General features: G+C 36.9%; 2 protein-coding genes across 5 annotated transcripts in view; both read right to left on the reverse strand.

Moving 5' to 3' along the window:
- Nucleotides 1-924: 924 nt before the first annotated feature.
- Nucleotides 925-8,500, reverse strand: LOC124356814 (phosphatidylinositol 4-kinase alpha). The gene has a single exon (XM_046808034.1). The coding sequence runs from the start codon at nucleotides 8,488-8,490 to the stop codon at nucleotides 2,242-2,244; it is 6,249 nt and encodes a 2,082-aa protein (XP_046663990.1). The 5' UTR covers nucleotides 8,491-8,500; the 3' UTR covers nucleotides 925-2,241.
- Nucleotides 8,501-8,627: 127 nt separating this feature from the next.
- Nucleotides 8,628-17,515, reverse strand: part of LOC124356815 (anaphase-promoting complex subunit 11-like) — a 61,727-nt gene continuing 52,839 nt past the window's right edge. For 2 of the 4 annotated variants that reach the window (XM_046808036.1, XM_046808035.1), the window contains one exon: nucleotides 8,628-8,861. In XM_046808036.1, the coding sequence (XP_046663992.1) occupies nucleotides 8,634-8,861 (228 nt within the window). In that variant the 3' untranslated portion in view covers nucleotides 8,628-8,633. Of the gene's footprint in view, nucleotides 8,862-11,458; nucleotides 11,564-17,515 lie in introns of those variants that run through there. The other 2 variants (XM_046808037.1, XM_046808039.1) reach the window with 2 other exon arrangements.

The raw sequence follows: 17,515 nt of genomic DNA on the forward strand, positions 1-17,515 counted from the left end.
AGAATTTAATTATAGTCAATATACTCAAAATAAATTTTATTATTAATCCTAGAAGTAGCATTAATTGGATTTCCGACTATTTTTGTTGTTGTTTATGAGGTGGAAGTCAACTACTTCCAACGGTCGAGTACTATTTTCCTGTAACTCAAGATTTAATGTTTATGACAACATTTAATCCAAACACAGCATATTATATCAACGGAAAGATGATGTTCTGAATTATAATTTTCATATATAAAACATAACTCTCCTCTCTTTGCCTAATAATAGTAAAAGAAAAAGTAGAATAATTTTAAATAAGTAATTATTGACTTTTGGCAATTGATCAGTTGCACCGACAAAATTCTGTAACTTTTAAAAATTTGATATACATTATTTTTTGTAGAAACTATAGCGTTGCATCAATAAAAAATTTCATTTCTGGAGCATTTGGTCATTTGTGTATTTTATGTAGGAGTTATAGTTTCCACGCAATCGATTTTTGAAATTATGTCTATATGAAAAATTACAAAAAAAATTCAGCAGTCAGTAAACCAATGAATATTATTTTATTTGTGGCCATCTGATTGTGACATTTGAAAACCAGGATTTTTTCTTCGGTTTAAACAGTGACTATTGAAATAAATTTATTCTAAAATAATTGTTTGTCCCAGATTCAAAATTTATGGAATATACAGATTAAAAAATATAACAATCTAGCATTTTAGCATATTATGTGCAATATATAAACAATTTAGTGAACTTCAGCATAAAGACAAAAATCGGCCAGCCATACATAGAAATTCTCACCGCCACTTCTAAGGTTAATCAATTTTCATAATCTGAAATTTCAAGATAAAAACCATTGAGAACAGAGGAACATTTGATTTTGTCTGAAAGGATGTTTTAGCCATAACAGGAAATCAGTAACATCTGAAACACTAATTTAACATCAATCAATATAATTATTTAATTATTGTACATAAAAATACAGATGGAATAGACCCACATTTTTACATATAACTGATATGAACAAATAATACCTTAATAATGAACTCAAACTCAATATACAATCATTGTAATACATACTTAATTATGATAAAATTAATTAATAATGGCAAGAAGCATTAAGATAATTTAGTTTATCAACTAGTAATAACAAAACCAAACATATTTGTAATTATTAACTAACCCATTTTTATAAAATAATTTTTTTAATTGTATAGTACTGAAATAAAAAAAAAACATGGTATGAGTAACATAATATACAATATAAAAAATTAAAAGTAATTAATATAAGGTGACAAGGAATAGTCATACATTCAGATTGTGTCACTTAAAATGAAGTTTTGAAATAATTGACCACATACAAAACTGTAAGTAAATGAAATCATGCTAACAATCAAACAAGGAAAAAATACTTGCAACACATTCTTTATTTTACCACAGAAAATATTTTAGTATTGATTTCACATAATTTTTAATTAAAATACATTCAATAACATTATATCAAGCCATGAATTTATTAAAAATGAAAACTATTAATAGGAGAGTATTTTTTTATAATATGATCTGCACATTTTTAAGGGTTGGAAGAACTGGTCATGAATTTAAAATTCATTTACTGATAAACATTACATTGCTAAGTATGGAAAAGACTCTTAGTATATTACAATACAACAAAATATAGAATGATAAGCTAATTTATATTAGTTAGCTTTTTTCTACAATATATTATTAACAGTAAGTTGGATCACTCATTCAGAATATTACACTTTGATTGAGAATGCTGAAGTTATGTGAATGCTTTGATATACAGTATTATGAATATTGACAATATTGTTTTCTAGACTATCATGAAGCACAACTATTCCTATTTAAAAAGCAAACAATGTTAAATTATATATGAATAAAAATTTTAAAACAATTACGTTGCAGCCACATGTTTCCACTATGTACGTGATTGCAAAAAGTATTATTAGGTATAATAACAATCTTTTTACTTGGTGTGTAATAACATTCAAGATTAAAGATAAATAATTTTGCAATATTATTTATATTTATCACTGTTAACATATTTTGTGAACTTAAACAGATTATATATTTTAAAGAGTAAACATATACAAATCACACGAAACTAAGGTCTATATGAGGACAAATTACTGAGGATACACATTCTGTTAATACAAGTTGATTATCAAAGAGATCTAAATAAAAAATATTTACTTCTTTCTGATTAAAGCACTCATAAGCTACATGTAATTAGTATGGTATTTGATTTTGATAATACTGGATCATATCGTAAGTACGTGTTCTGAAATTTAAGAAAGAGTTACGAATTACTGATATCATGTAAGCAGCAGCTTCTTTTTCACTGGCTTGAGGAGCAAATCGTGCTCTAAGGAGTTTGATGGTCTGTCCTCGAAAGCATGGAAGGCCTGTATCAAGCATAAGAGACACTAGGGAAATGATGGCTTCCTGGTAAGGTCTGACGGCTAAGTACGCTTGGACACATAGTTCAGTGAACCACCGGAATGGAGCAGCTTCCGTCTTCCCACCCATCACCATCACCATCTCATCTGTCAGCTTGATGTCAGGTTCAAATCCTAGATTACCTCCTGGAGAGCTCTCAAACATAAACCCAAAATCTATATGGATAATATGTCCATTTATGTCTAGCATTATATTTCCATTGTGCCTGTCTTTGATTTGCAAGAGGAAACCGATAACACTATAAGCAGCCATTGACCTCACAAAGTTACGACGTGCATTTTGAAATTCCTTAGTGGTTTCATCTCCGTACGTTTTAATGAAATATTCATACATGCCTATATCCGTTTGCCTTCCAAGCTGATCTCTTGATTTCGCATCTGGAACACACTCTATAACACCACACCCCGGAGCAGTTGCAACTACTCTGTACGGAAACAAGTACAGTTCCAATCCAACTTGTTGGAATACATTTTTGAATATTCCGATAACTTGTAAAGCCAACATATCCTGCCTAACATCATCACCGACCTTAAATATGGCAGCTTGCCACATTTCTGGACCCATACCAGAGTTCAAATTGTCATCCAGTTTTAATGTTCCTTCTGAAATTGACAGTGCAATAGTTTCCAGCTCATTGATGCCACAGTGGCGAACTCTGAACCTAGCCAAATAAGGGGCCTTTGCTGCACTCTGCATAGGTGTCCCACTTTTGTAGTCGATATCTATCACCATTGCTTCTGGATTTGAGGGCAAATAACATCCTGGTTGAACTTCAATTTTACTCAACGCTTCTAAGCAAGCTCTTTTCCTTTCAGGCCCTTTAGGAAAAGGACGAATTTCTCCGGATATGTTTGTAATCTGACTGAAAAACTCAAACTCCCTCTCATAAAACTGTTTTGCAGGTCCTGATAAGGACCCTATAATTGTTTTCGTCAAAGCTTCCAATGTATCAAACAATGTGGCATCTTTTTGATGCATCTCTTCATCAATATACATGTTTGTTTTCATGTTCCAAATCAGCTGGTGACAGACAACTTGTGATTTCTTGGAAATGTACTTGATGAATTCAGTTACATACCCCATTGTATCATGACGAAGAGACTGAACTAATTGTGGAATGTAGAATAGAACTGCATCGGCAGGATAACTCATCAATACTCGGATGGCGTACTGAGCTGAGATGGGATGTGGTGGGTATTGTCTGGAAAAGTAAGCAAGGGCTTGAATGGGTGTGACTCTAGCCCAAGACAACATGTGAACAAGTTCTTGTGCATCATTTAATAATGTGTCTGTTGTAACAAGAAACTTTAGAGCTTGAGGGATGTGACAAACTGATGTTGGGTGTAAACGAACTAGCCTGGAAACTTCTTTCACTATACTATCTGCATTTTTCAATCTATCAGGTAAGAATACTGCTAACACTGGGCTTATGTCCCATGCTAACCGAGCTGTGTCCCTGAGAGTGCGTTCAGATACAGTTTTGGATTTCCAGGCAGCAATAGTATCTTCTCCAGGAAAGTTTAGATCAGGTCTTGATGTAGGGTTATGCCATATTAGTAAGAACTCAATTTCCACGGCAAGGAGATCTAAAATAAGGTTTCTTTTTTTGATATAGTCCTTCACAAATAAATCGCCACTATTCACTTGCCGTTTGGACCGATTAGACCTCTTTGTCAAGGTATTTGTAGAAGATGAGAGGGGAACTGTGTTAATCCACCCTGTGGCTGTTTGAGGACGAGGAAAGTCATTAGAGGATACAATTCCACTTTGAGATTTTGCATCACCTCCTGTGAGATTTTGGTCAGCAACTGATCCTGATACATCAAAATCTCCTATTACACTTGCCATCAAGTACTTTTTGTCTGAATGCATTGTCTGCCAGAACTTTAGAAGAACATGGATGTCATCTCGTAAATCTGTTCCTCTTTGAGAAGGACAGAGTTTAGGACCACAAAAATAGTCTAGGCATGTGCAGTAGATGCGTTCACGCAAAACATTTTTAGCCAGAGATCTTGAGAGGACGTCTCCTTGCAGTAATGACAGACCACATAACAATAATCTAAATCTTGCTCCCACAGCTGCAATATGTCTATTTTGTCTTGGTTGTTCAGTACCTCCAACTATCATGAACAATGAATATTGCAATAGATTAGCCAACATGTCAACTTTATCTTGGTTGTTGTATTTTGCAGTCTCAACAAGCTCAACAATGAATTGAATCCAAATATCATGAGGCTTGACAAATGGAGGAAGAGGTTCAAGAACACATCCTTCATAAGCAGCGAGAGGGCTCACTTCTTCTTCTTCTTTTGAGAACAAACCCAACTGTTTATCCACTGAACACTGCCATGCTGAAAACATTTCTTGAAGAAATTGTAACTCCAGGTCTGGTCTTGCAGTGATGAGCCACTGCCAACATTCCGTTGCCGTTATCATTGCTCTTTCTGTAAACAATTCTAGCTGAGAACAAGCAACAACATTTAATAGATTTCGAGGTGCATCTTCTGACGATATTAGCAGGGCAGTAGCACGCCAAAGAGCACTGTGATGCTGAGCATTTGATTCTTCATGACATGCATCCCAAACATCTTTGATAATCTTCTCTATGATCTTATCTCTTGGTACACCAGTTTGTAGCATGCCAGCAACTTGACCAGAAAACCTGCTTCGGAGACTGAGAGAGGAGACAAATCTGGAAGAGTCACTTTTTACACACCGAGGTCTTTTTTCAAGGGTGCTTGTGGAGAGAGGAGCTGATTGGAGATTCAAACCTTTGGACATAAGAATACTTTCTGTTGCTAGAGCTAGCCCTGAATGATGCCACTGGCCAGAGTGAGGGATTTGGTTTAAGTATTCCTGCAAATGTGACCTTGTTGCTTGAGGAGCCCATTTCATTGCTTCTTGAACAATCCCTAAACAGCGAGCAGCAAAGTCATTAACAATACTCTCACGTGCTTCTAGAGTATCCATCAAGGGAATGCTGTACGGAGTACTGGGAACTCTAAGCATTGGTGTTTCCTCATTAGGATCTAATTCCAATGAATATGACAGTACCTGTAGAATATCCAACATACTCCACAATACTCTGCAATTCCACAACAAATGAGGGAATCTATCAACAAGACTTGACAAATACTTGTCAGCAACCCGTCTTATTTGTTTATGAATATGGTTGAAATTTATTAACATGAATTGAGCATGTGATTCCAGTTCTTTTTCTCTGCTTTCATCTTTTGGTTTACATGACATAACATTTAAGAATTTATTGAATACTTTGTCCCCCACACAAGCAACACACTGCCACATACCAGATTTATCTTTCTGTATTGTTGCATCATTGAGATACTCCAGTATTGGATGTATGCTTGGTACTGTTGAATTTTCTACACGTAGAGTTTCAAGCCAGTACACTGAGAGCAAATAAGTACATTGGGCAAAGTTGAGTTTGTTCACCAATGCTGAAATTTCTGCAGGGTTTTCTAACAATACCAAAATTTGAGCTTTGAATTCTTGCAACTGATTAATGGAAACACTATCATTTCTCACAGCCGATGTATACTGCAGTTCCCTCATTTCTGATCTTGATGATGTTTGAGATACGAGGTATGGTGACTTGACTGCAATCTGCTTTACTCCTTCATACCATTCGGCCGGCCACAAACCTGAATCTGTTATGAACCCCATCACGACACAATACAGCCAAAAATCTTTAAACAGTTTATGAAGCCTTGGCTTAGGCTGACGAATCATCGGTAAACGTCGCACTAATACTGCAATAACTGGTATCAACATACCTAAGTTTCCTGCACTGCTTGAAGCCTTGTTTGAAGCTGGTGCTTTTTCAGATGCTCTCTTTCCTTCTAATCCGAGTTGAACAAATAATTCAAGCAGGCGAACTAATAGTTCGTTCATTTCAGTTTCACCCTGCAGGTTTGCAGCAATATTTGCCAGTGCATTAATAACAGCGGCAGAGACATGGCGGTATTGATTAGTTCTATCATTGCTGTACGCAGCATTGCTTGCTTCTACTGTTATTGTTACAAACATTCTCATTATTTCCTCATACACATTGGTTTCGCACTTGGATATTATCATACATCCAAGTTGATCAACAATGAGAACATCAACAGCTGAGGGAACTCTGCAAAACCGCTGTTGAAAGAACTGTAAAATCGTATCAGTTGTCTTCGGTGTATCTTTAAGTGAAATAGCAATATGTCCAAGCATTACAATTGTATTCATGGGTATGAGTGATGATTCATCTGATTTTTCAGCAGTGAAAAGCCTGTTTGAAAGTGATGCCACAAGTGCTGGAATACAGTATGCGTCAACACTGTATGAGGCTCTAAGAGCTATACAAAGATTTTCTATTGCTGCATCTCTAAGTTTCTCAAAGGGTGTTTGAGACTGGATCGGTCTTTCTTGGACAGCTTTTAGTTCATTCCCTTGCATTACCACAGAAATATCATTTACATTAGCTTTGTCTGAATGCAGACGATACAACTTGGCAAGAATTGGTGATGGCGTGACCAGAAAATCTCTGAGGCAATGAATAGATGTGTTTGCGATTGTTGGGAATTTTTCTGCTAATTTTCCCAGCCCTTCAAGACAAACCATCAACAGGGGCATGTGTGCAAGAACAAGCTTCAAGTTATGGCTGGAGTTAATCTTTTCTGCCAATCTTCCACATAAACTATCAGCTCCTCCTTCATCTCCAATAGACCAAACTAACAGATCAACACAGGCAGAATTAGCCATTACGTTGACCTTGAACTTATTCACTGTTGTAAAATTCATTTCTTTATCTTCACGTTCGCTTGCATAGTGATGTCTAGGTTGTAATTCAGTCTGTCCAGACAGGAAAAGGCCCTTCACAAACTCTTGAACATCTTTAGTGAATGGTGATGGTAGATCAAACTGATATTGGAGCAATTCTCGTAAAAGAGTGACCATGACCAAATTCAAAGTTTCACTAAAACTTCTGTAAGGAAAGATTCTAAATTGGCCTGATTCATGTATATCAGCAGCTTGTGAATCCAGATATTCAAGCATGTCTGAGGTTAAGAGCTTTTTTGCACAATATAAAACACTTTTTAAATGAGCAATGACAAACTTTAAGTTATTGGCTCGCCTTTCAAATGGATCACATATCCGCATGTGTGGAAACTGATTAAAACTAGATCCGTACTTACAAAAGAAGTGAATTGTTGGGTCGTAGCTCACCAATTGCAACCTCTGTTCATTCCGCCCCAATGTACTCATGTCAGCAGTAGGATCTAAGCAACTTAATGTTAAGATATCTAGAGTTGTCAAATTCAAATTACCAGAAAGTGACCTTGGAATTATTGATCTGAAATTAGAGAAACTTTTCTTTTTAGCTACTTGGGAATCATTTGTTGGGGCAGGTGTGACTAATTTTGGTCTTTCAGGTTTAGGAAACAATCGACACAGAAGAGGAGGACCACTTGTAGCGAACCTTCCCATGGAACGAGCAAGTCCAATTAAAATTGGTACAGTGATTTTGCACAGAGTGAGTTTATTCCTATTACGATTCTTTTCTTCCTCCTTATAAATGCTTCGAATTATGTTAGTGAGATCTCCCAGAAAACCAACTTGAATGCTAATAATTTCTTCCCTGTTGGCTTCTTTTTTCACAGCCACGTCAGAGAGCAAAGTGTTCAAACAAAAACTAAACTTTTCTGCAACAGGAATTCGATCAGTGGGGCTAAGCTGAACATCATCTGACCAGACAGCCTTAGGTAAACCTTTTAATAAGCGAATCAAATAGGGCAGAATCTTGTCAAAGTGTTGCAGATCCGACTGTAGGAAATAGATCCCTAAAGCTATTGTTGCATCTAGGGATCTTTGATCAAGTCTAAACACACCTTGGGCATTCTCTTGGGGACATAGAGAAAATAGAGTGTTTATACTATCCCAAGTAGAGTCTTTAACGGCAGCCAAAGACCTTGCCAGGTGGTGCACAGTTTTTTGGAAGAACAGTTTTTCATCCGTAGCCATTTTTGTAGCCAAGATATTACTTCAATAGTACAGTATAATCACACTATATACACCACACACGATCCACATTTATCGATAAAAAAAATATATCCCTTGTATATTTACACAGTACCACAATCACAATATCACAACGCACAGTAATGTCAGACGTCTCCAAGGTCCATAGTACTGGAGCGTGAAGAACTGCTGGACAATGGGTAAGCCTGGTGCTCAGGCAGTGCACTCAAGTTGGAGTATATGATGTCGTCCTCTACATCAGATGAGGGGGAGGGTGGTGAGAATGCTTCCTGCATCTGACGGAACTCTTGTATGGACTCGTTGAGTGACCACAGTTGAGACAACAGCGACAAATCCAGCTCTCGTAGACTGAACTGTAACAAAAAAACTTATTATTTAATGAGATACACAGAAAAATGATTCCACTTAGTTGATAATTAAAGCACAGTATCAATAGGAAATGGAGTTTTTATAATTTCAGTCTGAATCTCTTCAATTTGTGAGATCGGTAACAATGACTTATTAAACTATCAATACTTTATATTATAAATTTAGAATAACTGCTTCTTACATGCAGTTTTTAATTTGAAAAAAAACCTGGATAACATTTGGTTCAACACTTGTTTATTAAATAACAATGCTGGAGTACACCAGACCATGTATAGTGTGACAGGGTTTGCTATGTTTCAAGACTGTTGGCATCAGCTCAATGATATCCTGGTCCGAAATTAATCCTAAAGTCCGAAAAGCTGCCTTGATATTACTACTACCAAAATTATTGAAAGTTACTGTCTTTACATCAGGAGGATTACTCCCACGATAGAAGGCAATGGGTGTAGTGTATCCTTGATGGCATTCTTGCCAAATGTGGGACTTGTTTTGAAGGAACATTGTTGTTGCCTATGTAGAAATTATGTTTCACACAAACTTCAAGCCCATAGCATAATACTTTCTGAATATATTCGCCTCCGTGAAGGACTTTGATAATTCAGCCACATCTCATGAAAGGACATGCACCGTCATCAAACTCGATCTTGCCTTTTTAGAAAAGAAGGTTAAATGGAAATTTTAAACCTATAATTCAATTAAATCTCGAGATATTGAATCGAATAAGCTTCGTTAATGATCAGCCACACCATTATTGAACTCAATTATGCCTGTGTAGAAATTAAGCAATACAAATTTCAAGGCTATAACTCAATTAGATACTGAGATATTCCCCTGAGTAGATGTCACTAATCCCAAATCCCATACATGGATGTGCACTATCATTGAACTCAATTTTGCCTAAGTAGAAGAACATTTTTATACACAATTCCAGATCAATATAATGCAAACAATTCTCGAAATATTCCCCTGACTAAATAGCTTTGCTAACGCTCAACTAAATTTCATGGACGGATATGCACAAAAATCAATCTCAATCTTAAGTATCCATTTCATTTCTGAGATATTGTGCGGAGGAAAGACAAACATTAGAAGAATTCTGTAGCTTACTGAGTGGTAACAAGATTTTTAGATATTGTGCAGACCGGCAGTAATTTAGTCAATTAATTAATTAATTGTATTTACCAATACTCGGCCAATAAAATTAATAAAACCTGACACTTCCAATGAATGAACTTATCAATTTATTGATGATACTTCTAACTATTATGATGTTCAAAGATTACTACAATAATCAATCAGGAATTTGGTTAATTCCATACATCATGACTAAGTATCATATAATACAGGTTAGTTATATAGTTAGGATTATAACAATATGAGCATCACTGCGTTAATCTCATGCATTATACACACAAAAGAGTAATGTACACATTTTGAGTCTCCAAACGCAGATTAAAACAGTTTTTAATTGCTTGTCTAAAGTGCATTTTCAATTATGAGAGGGCTCAGGGTTTAACCCTTAATCAAGGAACCGAACTGAAATTAATATTAACTATAATTAAACCTATGATTTTTACATTAAACCATATTATATTGTCCAACATTAACCTCGCAGTGTTTTCATATTCCTAATTATTATGAAATACTATACTGTATTTTTATGAATCCGATCAATAAAGGCCTTACAATTTACAGAAATTCAGTGTAGAATCTTTTTTGAAAGATCACTTTTGAAAAGAAGCATATCGATCAATATTGACAATTCTAATACATAATGAAAGTTGAAATTAAAAACAGTATAAATATATGCTACGAAAAGAACTGCACCCATAGGACATGATGACCTTGACCTGCCAGTGGTGACTGTGCTGCGGTCAAGGTGACACACCTATCATATACCGCATCTACATCGTATATCGGTTACAGGCTTCAGCTTCACCTCGATGTGATCACCTCTCACTGGAGATCAAGGTCGGGAACCGTTACTGACATTGTGGTTCTAGTCGAACAAGTGTGCAAACTGACTCATGTTGAGCGTTGAATGTACGATTTTGACTTGGGTATCATTAGAATTCTTTAGTAACACAGTTGTTTTGGTGGAGTGTAAAATTTTTAAGTGCTATATTTGATTCTATTGAACATAAAAATGGCAATAATACATCGACGATGAACGTTATTGTTAGAAGTAAAACAGAACAACGCTTACAAATCTTGGTTAACTAGAATTTATATAAAACTAATTCATTCATATCCAGGTGTAAAGAACCTTCAACGAATCACGTAACAAAACAATCTGGTAAGAAACACAGCACACACAGTTATCAGATTCACAAGCAATGGGAGTTTATCGACTTTTAAAATTTGACAGACAATCAATCAATCAAATGACTTTATTTGTATCATAGGTATACATAATGTACAAAAGAGCGAATTTAGGGTCATAAGGCCCTGTCTTACAATTAACCCTAACAAGATAATGTCGATCTTGAGAATAATTAAATCGACCGTGATGAGCTAACCGGTCTATATTGCATGTATGACGAAGGCGTGTTTCAGAAAGATAAGTGTAGCGTCACCTTACACAAAATTGCGAGTATTGTACAGTACATTGATGGAGTGTTTTCATAGCATGAGCACACAGCGAGCACATTGCGATTTTCACGCCGCCGTCCGGCGCATGGGACTGGCAACAACACGCTGCCGGTAAATTACCTGTCGTGGTCACGTTAGCTCAGAACTAACAGGATCCTCTGTCATATAGACATCAAGGCTGGGTTAGGCCGAATACGTGCGTGACGTGAGAGGCATGTCGACACGTACACGGCGCGTACACGGTGCTACACAGTATGACGCTATCACCGCACCGCACTGCACACATGTTTCATGACTCATTGCGCACACTTGGCTCACAGCATATTAATACATCCCTCCCCACCCCCCAGTCACCACTCCTAGCTGCGATGATAAACATTATCATTCCGACTTGTCGCGTCATTCCAGCTGTCTGATCGCTTCTTGTGTTACGGAATGCCATCATTGTTCTTCCAAGAAACAATGCAGATTACGAGAAAAGACACAAATAGCTTGAGGATTAGGTCTTTACAAAAACAAAGGACTTTTTGCGATAAGTCTTTAATTGATAAAAGACAATAGTATTGCTGTCTCAAAGAGAGGACTATATTTTGTGGGAGGTAACAAACAACAAGGTTAATTTTGCTACCGCTGGAGTTCACCAATGTTGAACAATTGATTGCTTTACCAATATTTGGGGCTTTACTTTCCCACTGTGTGCTACGGAATGCCATTATTGTTCTTTGATGGAATAACACAGATTGCGAGAAAAGATACAAATAACTAGGAAGATAAAAGGGCTTTATAAAAACAAAGGATTTTATTAACAATATTTTAAACAATATGTCTTTGATTGAGATACAAATACAATAACATTACTGTTCCAAAGAGGGAACTATATTTTATGGAAAGAAAGAACAAGGTTAATTTTGCTATCGCTGGAGCTCACCGAAATTGAACAATTTATTGCTTTATCAATATTTGGTGCTTTATATTCCAACTGGCGCAACGGAATGCCATTATTGTTCTTCGAAGAAGCAACTCAGATTACGAGAAAAGACACAAATAACTTGAGGATTAGGTCTTTATAAAACAAAGGATTTTCAATAAATCTTTAATTAAGATAAGCAACAATAACATTACTGTTTGAAAGAGGGAACAATATTTTATGGGCGAAAACAAGGTAATTTTGCTATCGTTGGAGTTCAGCAATATTGAACAATTGATGGCTTTACCAATATTTATCAATCATCGCTAACTGAGAATTGTTTGCTAGTACATAAACTAGAAACACGTTGAATATTTATCACAATACGAAAGAGGGAAGCAGTTTAGTATTACGTTGTGTTTTAAAGCAATGCTACTAAATACAATAGACAAAAGAATGTTACTTTTCCTAGGCCCTTGCTCTTATTTTGACCTTGCATGCACTGAAATTCTCGCTCAAGGCTAAAGCGAATTAACGGTTTAGTCCGTTTTCTTACTAATTTTTTTCTCAAAAACAGGACAATATAATGCCACATTCACAGAACTGAAGGCAAACCTCAATGTAAACCTGTTCAACTTGATCAAGAGTGGTTTCATGAATATCGATCATTATTTCGATTACGCAAACGCATAATTACCAAGTATTACTTCAGTAATAACCCGGATATTTCTCAATCTTAGCATCCGAATCAAAATATTAATCCTCAATATAGTGTGGCATTCATGCAAAGAATGTCATTGAACAATGTCAATGAAATTCAAAAATTCTTCACATAAAAATTACAACATTTTTAAACAAATGTGTTGTAAAATAATTTGTGTTCTGTCTGTGTAATGAATGGCCAGTTCCATAATTAGCGTATGTACAAATTATCCGAAACCTCTTCGTTATTACTGAGGGCTGATAAAATCTGTGTACTACGAGTATTATCATCTTGTAATATCCTCTCTACGTAAGAGACGATCAAAACTACAAAGTGTCAGTTTTTTAGAAAAAAAAAACACACACACACACACAATCCGTGTTAAATATGTGCAATTCTCACAGTAAAAATATTGGTTCCAATCTTCCAGTCTTATTAAATGAACTTCCAACTTTTATAAAATATAAAGATTGCACAGATCACGTAATTTGACAATCCTACGCAAATTTAACTTTAAAGTTAAATATTATTCATCCATTTTTTTTCAATTCTTCATAAATTTTAATACCATCAATATCCCAAAATGGAAGTCATATCCATTGTGAAAAGCCGATACAGACATATTAAGTAGTTAAACCTAGTTTAACGGGAAAAAAGAGGAAACATAGTTTTATTTATTTACGTAACAGGGATACGAGGATGAGGGCATTCTTACAGTCGCAGTCCGCACATAGACCTGTAAATGAGGTTAGCCTCAGATGAAAAATGTCGCGGTCGCGGGGGAGTGTGAAGGCTTGTACGAGTAGTTAGCACATTACATCAGCGCGGTGATAACCTGGTCTACTGTACTTGCCGAGTCTGCACTAATGGCGGTGTTTGTGCACAACACAAGTCGCGCTAATATATTACACAACACCTATGAGCAGCACACTAATACGATATCTATTTACAATGTCGACTGCGACCCGTCCGATATCTATTTACAATGTCGACTGCGATCCGTCAGATATCTATTTACAATGTCGACTGCGATCCGCCCGATATCTATTTACAATGTCGACTGCGATCCGTCCGATACCTATTTACAATGTCGACTGCGATCCGTCCGATATCTATTTACAATGTCGACTGCGATCCGTCCGATATCTATTTACAATGTCGACTGCGATCCGTCAGATATCTATTTACAATGTCGACTGCGATCCGTCAGATATCTATTTACAATGTCGACTGCGATCCGTCAGATATCTATTTACAATGTAGACTGCGATCCTTCCGATATTTATTTACAATGTCGACTGCGATCCGTCCGATATCTATTTAAAATGTCGACTGCGATCCGTCCGATATCTATTTACAATGTCGACTGCGATCCGTCCGATATCTATTTACAATGTCGACTGCAATCCGTCCGATATCTATTTACAATGTCGACTGTGATCCGTCAGATATCTATTTACAATGTAGACTGCGATCCTTCCGATATCTATTTACAATGTCGACTGCGATCCGTCCGATATCTATTTACAATGTCGACTGCGATCCGTCCGATATCTATTTAAAATGTCGACTGCGATCCGTCCGATATCTATTTACAATGTCGACTGCGATCCGTCCGATATCTATTTACAATGTCGACTGCGATCCGTCCGATATCTATTTAAAATGTCGACTGCGATCCGTCCGATATCTATTTACAATGTAGACTGCGATCCTTCCGATATCTATTTACAATGTCGACTGCGATCCGTCCGATATCTATTTACAATGTCGACTGCGATCCGTCCGATATCTATTTACAATGTAGACTGCGATCCTTCCGATATCTATTTACAATGTCGACTGCGATCATTCTGATATCAATTTACAATGTAGAATGCGATCCGTCTCCGATGATGTTCACCACGGTAAAAGAAACTTGGACGGGCGTACTTTGCACCTGAAATCTTTTACTTTACATAGCTGGATTAATCATCGGTGATTAGTTCCTAGATACAATTTATATCTTAACACGTACTTCAACGTCTTCATATCGCATGCTGATATGTAGGAAATGGGATATTTACGACCTTAGCAGTACGCTGTACGAATGTACAGTATGTGTGGAAGCATCATTACTAGAATGAGTTCAGTTAGAAAAACTAATGCATTACAAGGTCAAGGATCGGTAGGCAAGAGTGCTAGCGTGGATTGACTTCTATCTGTAGATGCGTGTCACCAGCCTCACTAGTAAAAACTTAGGCACGTACCTTCATTTTTACAATCATGGACCGCAGAGCATCAGTTTAGAAGCTTACTTCCAATCCAACTAAGTGCTGTGATTGTCTCTTGTTCGGTGGATAAACTAAGGAGGTCGGTAGTTTTAGCTCTATGACTGAACACTCTCGCCATATTCTTCATTGGAAAGTGTTTCATTCTTCGGATATTTGTTTACTTCCTTCAAAAGTAATGTAACTTAACGGAGACACTAATTTATAAATTATATATTGATCAAATTTTGCGTTAGTATAACAAATGCTAGAAATATTGACATCGCTATGTGCGATCCGGTTAAGCAAGCCTCAAAGTTTGGCTCCAAAGACTCTCCGAAATAGCTGAGAACAGAATTTTTTGAGTAGTGTGTATCCCTATTCGTGGGGAATACATATTTATAAACTGTCTACGACAAAGTTTACTGCACAGTTCAATTGAGTTAAACACACTCTGAGATACTAAAAGTCGCTGCACCAACTAAAAGAAAAGACCTAGCTTCCCTCTGAATCCTGGGATTGGATTGTGTCTAGTTAGATCACACTGGAACACAACTGTATTTCAACCAGAACATAAACGTCAAGAGGAAGGGCGTGTGTGCATATCCAGTAGCAAAAGTAATTTACGATGTGTCGGAGATGCCGTTCTCACGTGGTTTACTGTTGCAACCCAACACACGCTATGATGCAATATGCGAAACAATGGATGTCCATGATAGTTGGACTGTGGCACGGAAGCTGTTGTTCCACATGATGGACACCATTAGCTCGATATGGTCAGTGGAAGAGGCGATGGTCTGAGTGTCTGTGTTGTCTTCTTGAGAAGGTGGCCAAGTATCCATATCATTAGTCATAAAGTTCTGAGTGTCGTGTGTTGTCTTCTTGAGAAGGTGTCCAAGTATCCAGATCATCAGTCATAAAGGTCTGAGTGTCTGTGTTATCTTCTTGAGAAGGTGGCCAAGTATCCAGATCATCAGTCATAAAGGTCTGAGTGTCTGTGTTATCTTCTTGAGAAGGTGGCCAAGTATCCAGATCATCAGTCATAAAGGTCTGAGTGTCTGTGTTATCTTCTTGAGAAAGTGGCCAAGTATCCAGATCATCAGTCATAAAGGTCTGAGTGTCTGTGTTATCTTCTTGAGAAGGTGGCCAAGTATCCAGATCATCAGTCATAAAGGTCTGAGTGTCTGTGTTATCTTCTTGAGAAGGTGGCCAAGTATCCAGATCATCAGTCATAAAGGTCTGAGTGTCTGTGTTATCTTCTTGAGAAGGTGGCCAAGTATCCAGATCATCAGTCATAAAGGTCTGAGTGTCTGTGTTATCTTCTTGAGAAGGTGGCCAAGTATCCAGATCATCAGCCATAAAGGTTTACTCTGTACCAACAGTGCAAGACCAGCAATATATTCTTCTTATCACAAACTAACATAGAGATAGATCATCACGACGACTTTTGTTCTCTGGGGCAGCTGTACGTAGAATGAAATGACTACCAGAGCTTCAAACGCTGTTTAGGGTCACCAGTCCGTCCACTTCTTTTACATGTAGAGGAGCACAACACTGGTCAGTTTGGTATGCACCCCATCCTTCATTTGCTAGCGAATATACATATTTTCTTGTTTGTGTTTACGTTGCTCGAAAAGAAAAACAACTATTCACTAACGAAAGAATATAAACGATCATTACTTAAATAAATCGAGAAAACCCCGTAATCCAAGTATTGGGCATTCCATCCTATTATTCCTCGATTAAGTTCTTTTTGTAGTTTAGTTTTCTACACAAGAGCTATGGTAGGAAGTTAATTCAATTTGGATGTTAAGTTGTTGAGTAGCTCCAGTTCACCTTCCTTTTTATTGTTGAGAACTGACGAGACAATGAAAATGCTAACTCAACATTCAAATTTAATTAACCCTCCCTACCATAGCTACGTTATGTGTAGAAAACTCGGTTACTCCACCGTGCTTAGAGATCGTGTCAGAACATCGTAGTGTACTCAATTGTGCACCTGACGAGACAATGAGACTGCCACTTCACCTGTTCAGGTGTTTCATACGTCGCAACGATGTAAAGGTTCGTTTTGAGCTTCTTCGTCGCCGACTTTCTTTGATCTCTTCAGAGAAACATGACTCCCAGATTCCAGGAGTCAAGTCTGAGACAGCGTCACATACCAGACGCGGCAATAAAAAGAAAGGT

The sequence above is a fragment of the Homalodisca vitripennis genome, chromosome 3, assembly GCF_021130785.1.
Source record: "Homalodisca vitripennis isolate AUS2020 chromosome 3, UT_GWSS_2.1, whole genome shotgun sequence".
NCBI lineage: Eukaryota > Metazoa > Arthropoda > Insecta > Hemiptera > Cicadellidae > Homalodisca > Homalodisca vitripennis.